We start from the raw sequence: 7266 nt of genomic DNA, 5'->3' as shown, positions 1-7266 counted from the left end.
TTTATATTTTTGGAGTGATACTTGTTTATTATTTTTTTTTATCAGATCAGGTGTATTCAATTACACAAAATTGAGACTTGAAAACTTGTTGTAGCCCAGTGGTTAAAAACAAAAACAAAAGTAACATGGTATTTTAAATGGGATCATTAATCAGCAAAACAATTTTGGATGGAACAGAGCACACTGACTGATATAAACTCACAGTTATATTTACAAGAGCACGTGTAAAGGTTATGCCATTGCTGAAGTCTGTGACTTGACTTTTTTTTTTATCAAAAATCCACATCATCTTCTGTCTTAAAAGGGCACCAGACATTTCATAAATACAACAACAACAACAAAAAAAGATAAACATATTGTTAGACATTACAAACAGAGCACTTTCACATACACATCAGGGGAACAGAAGAATTATTACCGATGATCAGATTTTTCAAGTCAAATGCTATGTCCTAAAATCTAGAGTGAAACAAACCAGGTGTGATGAAGACTGTAACTTTACATCAAAAGCTTTAAGTAAAAGGTAAAGTTAAATGTAAAACAACACAATCGCAGTTAACTTGAGCAAAGTCTAAGGACCAAAAAGATTAATATGTGTTCAATACTGTAACTTTATTTCACAATACTACCGTCATGCACATCTGTACAATAGATTAACATACGTCATAGCGAGAAAGGTAATGCTAATGGTCTTTGGAAAAACATACACAAAAGGATAACACTGGCACATACACATGAGCTTAGGTATCAAAATCCATCTTTTTTTTCTTTTTTTCTTTTCTTTTTGCAAGAGTTTGACTCAATTCACTGTGACTTTGGACATGCACCCACATCCCTAGTCCCTCCTTGCAATAAATAAAAAATGGTTTTCACTCGGTAGCGTCTTTCTCTTTCACAGTGGATTCGCACAAGGCCCTCTTCTGCATCATGGTGTAAGGGAACGGTGCACCATTGCAGGCACCATAGTCCAGTTTGTTAAGCCTTGATAGTGTTTTGATGCTGCCTGGAGGCCTACCTGGGCTCACCTTGTAGCCTGCAGCTTTGGTGGTGCCCAGTGGCCTTCCTGGGCTGGTTTTAAATCCTGCTGCTCTGGTGGTCCCAGGCGGTCGTCCCGTACTTGTCCTGTAGCCTGCAGACTTGGTGGTACCCGAGGGCCTGCCTCGTCGTCCGGACTTCCCGAGGCCCTTCTTTTTCTTAGAGCCCTCTGGAGCATCTGCACCCCTCATTCGAACGTTTTGGGAGTGAAATTCATTCTGGGAGTCCTGCATCTGGCAAGACATGGGCTTGATCATGCTCTGTGGCAAGGGGGGCAAGTTTGGGAGTGGCAGTTGTAGCGAGGGAGGTGGAGCAGTGGGGTAAAATTTGTTGGACTGTGAACTGCACAACTCAAAATGACTGGCTGGGTGTTGCCCATCATCCCCAATGCTACCCAGACCATAGTCGTTGCTGTTGCTGGCTACTTGGTGCATCATTTTCTGTTCAAATAAAATATATTTAAAAAAAACATTCGATTAGAAAATGACACAGTGGTATATAAAATGTTTGTGTATTGTAAAATAACAACTGAATATAAAAGTATTGCAATTTATACTTTTCAAACATCTTACAACGACCGCGTGCATCGCAACTGATTGATTGACGACGTCAATCAAAAAGAAAACAACAGGCCTGTTCAATTAACTATGGAAAGTTAACGCAGAGAGAGTCGTAGGCATAAAAACTATGGAAATAGTCACACTTTAAGTATGGCGCAATAATGTACAGTTGGATAAGCAAACAAAATGTTTTATTACAAAATGCCAGAGACCGCAAAATATCTCTTATGCAAGTAAATCGTTGTCCTGTCATTCTGCATGTTTGGTATCTTTTTTTTCAGGCGCCATTCGGTTGTTAATATAGAATATTCTTTCAGTTACTGTAAATAAAAAGAAATTTAATATAAAATGAATACAATTTTTCGTTAAATAACGCAATAAAGAAAGTACTTTACCTCATCTGGAACGCGGATCACGGAATGTAATGGGTTAAACATGAAACAGATCTATCTTCCATTCTTGAAAGCAAAAGCATCATTTTATTCGCGCAGGAATATGCACATTCTTGAAGCGCAAGATGCTTTTTTCCTTAACGATCGTGCTAATTCTGGTTTAAGGGATGGATATTTTTTCCCTGAAACGCTGAGGTTTAAACCTGAAAGGCAGCCATTTTCACTAGAAAAAAATAATAAAATAGTATGAATAGCTTATACGCATGCGTCAGCTGCTGGTGGGAATTAATACTATTCTTCAGCAAATACCAGAAGTCGCTGGTGTCACTTTTGTCCTCGATATTTATTCATTTTTATATATTTATTTGGTGCAGAAATTTGTCGCCATGTCACAGTGTCTTATTGGATGTGTATTGTGTGGAGTTTTATTTAACTTATTATTTCTATTAATTTAAGTAACTCAGATTTTATGTTTACTGAAAAGTTTCCTTATTATGAGAGCTCACAGGGAAGAAAGTCCAGTCAGAATAGCCTGTTCGCCGTCACAGAAATAAAAAATAAACTATAGGACATATGGGAAAATAAAACATATGAACATGACCACATTATAATGCAATGATAGGATATCATTAAATCAGTATATAAATAACAAAGTTTAAATAAAGAATGCTAAAGAAAGACCATGATGAATACTGCTTCTTAACATAAGACACACACAAACACAGCTAAAAAAGATCCTACACTTTCCAGAAACAGAGAATAATAATAAATAATAATAATAACTTTATTATTATTATGTAAAGAGATCATTCACTTTGCAACAACAGAACATAATAAATAATAATAAAATTATTATTATTATTAACACCAGAAAACCTTCTGAAATTACTGTAATTCCCCTTGAACATCAGTTGGCGGCACTAAACGCACAAGAGACAAAGCAATAGATCTGCGACAAATGCTACTATGGCGAAAACTTGCCTGGTCAATATTAATAAGGTCAGCCTGACGTTCACTGATAGCCTTCCTATTGCGAACTAATGGCTTATAAATATTAATGATGTTGTAAAGATGCAGCATCGTAAACTACCAATGGAACAGGCTTGACTCCTGAATATTAAGAGTCGAGCCCTCGCAGTAGTAGGATTCGTTATTTTGAATGCGGATTAGGTGACGTCAACCTACATGAGCGGATTCTTCGTCGCTGCTGCGCATCATAACCAGAGTCTGACCGAAATCAAAGGAGCTTTCAGGCTGTAGTTTTAATCGTTTACTGTAAGCAGTAGCTGTAATCACCGTTTTATTCTTGAGGGAGTAAAAGTAACAGCGTTTCAGTCCGTTCCCAAGTAATCAAGGACTCTACAGCTTTTAACTGGGATTGATTACTTTGACGCATGACGCCAAACCCATATAAAGCATTCTGAGTCGTTTTACCTGATTTTTAACATTACTTGAATGCTTTAAGGAAGTGTCGAGAATGGACGAGAAGGTATTCACGAAAGAATTGGACCAATGGATCGAACAACTGAACGAGTGCAAACAACTATCGGAAAACCAAGTGAAAATTTTATGCGAGAAGGTGAGTTCGGTGTGACTATCCTCGTCACCTGTGTCAGTATTGCGTTGTATATTAAAACACGTGTTATGACAGGCGGCCCGTGGGCGCAGCAGCAGACTGTCTAAATTTGTTATCGGCTCAGATACAGTTGCAGTGCGCCCTTCCCACTGGCCGCTTATCCGAAGATGGCGGTGCCGAATTATTCTATTATTGGCCGTCTGTGCGCCATGAATGTGACTATTGGTTGTCGGCTGTACGGCGCAGTTAGCAACCAGAGCTCTTCAGGTTATGCCCACTTTTGTTATTCGTTGTCAGGCAGAGTTTGGGGTTTGTCTTTGCTTTCTAAGCCAACATGGGACGGTAAACGTTCACCAGCCTCAGTCAGTCGAGGGGTGGGGGGGTGGGGGGGTGGGTGATTGTGTCATATGTAATTTATATTCTTTTAATGTGTTAAAAATAAAGCCATTCTTGTTTAAATTGCTTAGCAATATTATCATTTATTTTCAAGTGGAGCATCTAGAATTAGTCCACCTGCATTAATCAGTATGTCCTTATTCTGTTAAACCAATTTTTTCAATGTGCTGCTATAAGTTTTCCCTTCACAAAGTAAAAAGTGAAAATGTGCAGGTTTTTTTTCCTTAAATAGTTGACCTAAAAATGAAAATTCTGTCATCATGTAGGCTATTCACCCACACGCTGTTTCAAACCTGCATTTTCTTTTTTTCTTCTGTGGAGCACAAAGGGAGAGCTTGCCTCAGTTTGTACTATTGAGGGAAAAATATATTATTTAATATATAAAATAAAATAACAACAATGACAATAATAATAGTAATTATTATTATTATTATTATTATTATTACAAATTAATTTAAATACCACTTGAAGCACATTTTTAGGTTATCAGACAAACATTGACAAACAGTGTATTTAGTCTCTCTTAATCTATTTCCAAGAACAAAGGCCTACTAAGCATATGCCATTATTTATTAATCAACATTGCATCCCACAGTTTGTTAGAAATATTAAATGCACTTTAGGTTAATAGTTGAGACCATTTCTTGTCATGTAACCTGCCTGTTTTATCTATTCCAGGCTAAAGAAATTTTATCCAAAGAGTCGAACGTCCAGGAAGTTCGTTGCCCGGTCACAGTATGTGGAGATGTACATGGCCAATTTCATGATCTTATGGAACTGTTTAAGATCGGGGGTAAATCACCAGATACTAATTACCTATTTATGGGAGACTATGTGGATAGAGGTTACTATTCAGTAGAGACAGTCACACTGCTGGTGTCTTTAAAGGTATGTGAATAGAAACGGCTTTAACATTGATTTGAAGTTACTAATACAAGCAAATGTGAATTTGTATTGTGTTAATGGCTTGTTTTTGTAATTGTATCCTAGGTTCGATATCGAGAGAGAATCACAATCCTCCGTGGAAATCACGAAAGCAGACAAATCACACAAGTTTATGGCTTTTATGACGAGTGCCTGAGAAAATATGGAAATGCAAATGTTTGGAAATATTTCACAGATCTCTTTGACTACCTTCCTCTTACAGCCCTTGTAGACACACAGGTAAATTGGTTTGTGATTAGCAATATTTCATCTATTGTAACTGTTTTATGACATTTAGAGCAAAACAAAAAGATGTTGCACAGTAATTTGATTGCACATAAAGCTTAAACTCAACTCTGTTTGCTCTGTTTTCACAGATTTTCTGTCTCCATGGAGGATTGTCACCTTCAATTGACACGCTGGATCACATTCGTGCATTGGACCGGATCCAAGAAGTTCCTCATGAGGTATAAATTCCACCTGTGAATATCAGAAAGATATATTGTGTTACTATAATATTCAAAATTATTTAGAGTCCCAGCTGCGAATACTACTCACAGAAGCTTATGAAATCTTATTGGCAGGGTCCCATGTGTGATTTGCTCTGGTCAGATCCGGATGACCGTGGAGGTTGGGGGATTTCCCCCAGGGGGGCTGGGTACACATTTGGCCAGGACATCTCGGAAACATTTAACCATGCCAACTGCTTGACTCTGGTCTCAAGAGCTCACCAGTTAGTGATGGAGGTAAAAAAGAGGTTGATTACCAATGTTTATGTATATGTAGATAAGTTGTTAAAGGGATAGTTCACCCAAAAATGAAAATTGTCACCCTCATGTTGTTTTAAACCTGTATGAGTTTCTTTGTTCTGTTGAACACAAAAGAAGATATTGGAAGAACGTTGGTAACCAAACAGTTTCTGGTCCCCGTTGCCTTTCATAGTATTTTTTTAGTCAGTAGTGACCAGCAACTGTTAGGTTACCAACATTCTTCCAAATATCTTCTTTAGTGTTCAACAGAACAAAGAAACTCTTACAGGTTTGGAACAACATGAGGGTGAGTAAATGATGACAGAATTTTCATTTTTGGGTGAACTATCCCTTTAATATACATAGATTTGAAAGCAGCATTATTTTAATATCATTGAGATACTATTATAGTTTTTATTTTGAATTACTTATTTTCCAGTTTCATTTTACTTTTAAAGTTTTAGTAATTTTGTTGTATGTTTCTGACATTTTTATTAGTGTTTTTTAATATAGTTTTTATTAATATATAGTTTCAACAATCAGTAGACCAACTGATTGTTGATAAGCTACTGGCTAATATATTTTTGAAAAACATTTTCACAGGGTTATAACTGGTGTCATGAACGTAATGTGGTAACAATCTTCAGCGCACCTAATTATTGCTACCGATGTGGTAACCAGGCTGCCATCATGGAACTTGATGACACGCTCAAGTACTCCTTGTATGTATATGACATAAAGCATTTTTTTTTTATTGATAATTTCTCTTTCCTGACCCTGTGTGTTACATTTTTGTAATTTTACAGTTATAAATATTATTATTAACAATGATTTCCTTTAGTTTACAGTTTGACCCGGCACCACGTAGAGGAGAGCCTCACGTCACTCGTCGCACTCCAGATTATTTTCTGTAAAATGGGAAGTGTTTTTTTTTTTTTTAATTACAGTATTGCAGCACTATCTGACCAGTGGACAATGGTTATTCATAGAAGACATGCTCATCTGTTCAAAATTTCCAACACTAACCCCTGTCCTTGGACCAAATCATGTGCCATATGTAAAACTGCAATAAGATAACTGCAGTCATCTCAACAAACACATGAAATGTAACACTACTCTTTCATCTGTACTTTTCTCTCTTCTGTGCTAAAAAAAAAACTTGTGTTTTTATCAGGATGTAAGGGTTTCATCAGACTAATGGGTTTATGTGCATTCTTCTAAAGCGCTGTGTTTTGGAATAACATTATTTGAATATACACTCTAAATGCTTATGACTGGATAATGTACAAGTTGTGATGAGCTTAAAATAGTGCTGTTTATTATAGCTGCATTTTCATGCTGCATGGCCTCGGGTTCACAATGAGCTGTCATCTGGCAAATGTCCGATTGCTGTTTTAAATGATTGCCTACTGCCATGTTTGTTGCAGGTGGGTAGGAGACACTTTAGGTTTAGTCTCTTTTCATTGTCCTTTAAGCACTTTTTCAATGCAGTATTTGTAATTGTACTTAGTTTACAGAGCTGTGGTTTTGTTTGTTTTTGCTTTTGTATGTTACTGCATTATTTCCTAATAATTTGTAAATCAGAGCACAAATTAAATAGGGATTTGAACAGCAATAAAGACTCATGCTATTTA

The 7266-nt window shown here is 36.7% G+C and overlaps 2 protein-coding genes across 2 annotated transcripts; one reads left to right on the top strand and one right to left on the bottom strand.

Annotated features, from left to right (window-relative positions):
• On the bottom strand, window positions 1-2249 carry si:ch1073-44g3.1 (uncharacterized protein LOC797133 homolog). Its single transcript, XM_051860561.1, has 2 exons — window positions 1991-2249; window positions 1-1475 (listed from the first exon to the last, which is right to left on the bottom strand). The coding sequence occupies exons 1-2, from the start codon at window positions 2030-2032 to the stop codon at window positions 870-872; spliced, it is 648 nt and encodes a 215-aa protein (XP_051716521.1). The 5' UTR covers window positions 2033-2249; the 3' UTR covers window positions 1-869.
• Window positions 2250-3148: 899 nt separating this feature from the next.
• On the top strand, window positions 3149-7266 carry ppp2caa (protein phosphatase 2 catalytic subunit alpha a). Its single transcript, XM_051860560.1, has 7 exons — window positions 3149-3566; window positions 4638-4847; window positions 4950-5123; window positions 5261-5350; window positions 5468-5629; window positions 6236-6354; window positions 6474-7266. Exons 1-7 carry the CDS (start codon window positions 3465-3467, stop codon window positions 6544-6546), a joined length of 930 nt encoding a protein of 309 aa, XP_051716520.1. The 5' UTR covers window positions 3149-3464; the 3' UTR covers window positions 6547-7266.

Source organism: Ctenopharyngodon idella, chromosome 14 (assembly GCF_019924925.1).
Source record: "Ctenopharyngodon idella isolate HZGC_01 chromosome 14, HZGC01, whole genome shotgun sequence".
NCBI lineage: Eukaryota > Metazoa > Chordata > Actinopteri > Cypriniformes > Xenocyprididae > Ctenopharyngodon > Ctenopharyngodon idella.
This window is presented reverse-complemented; position numbering and strand designations above follow the sequence as displayed.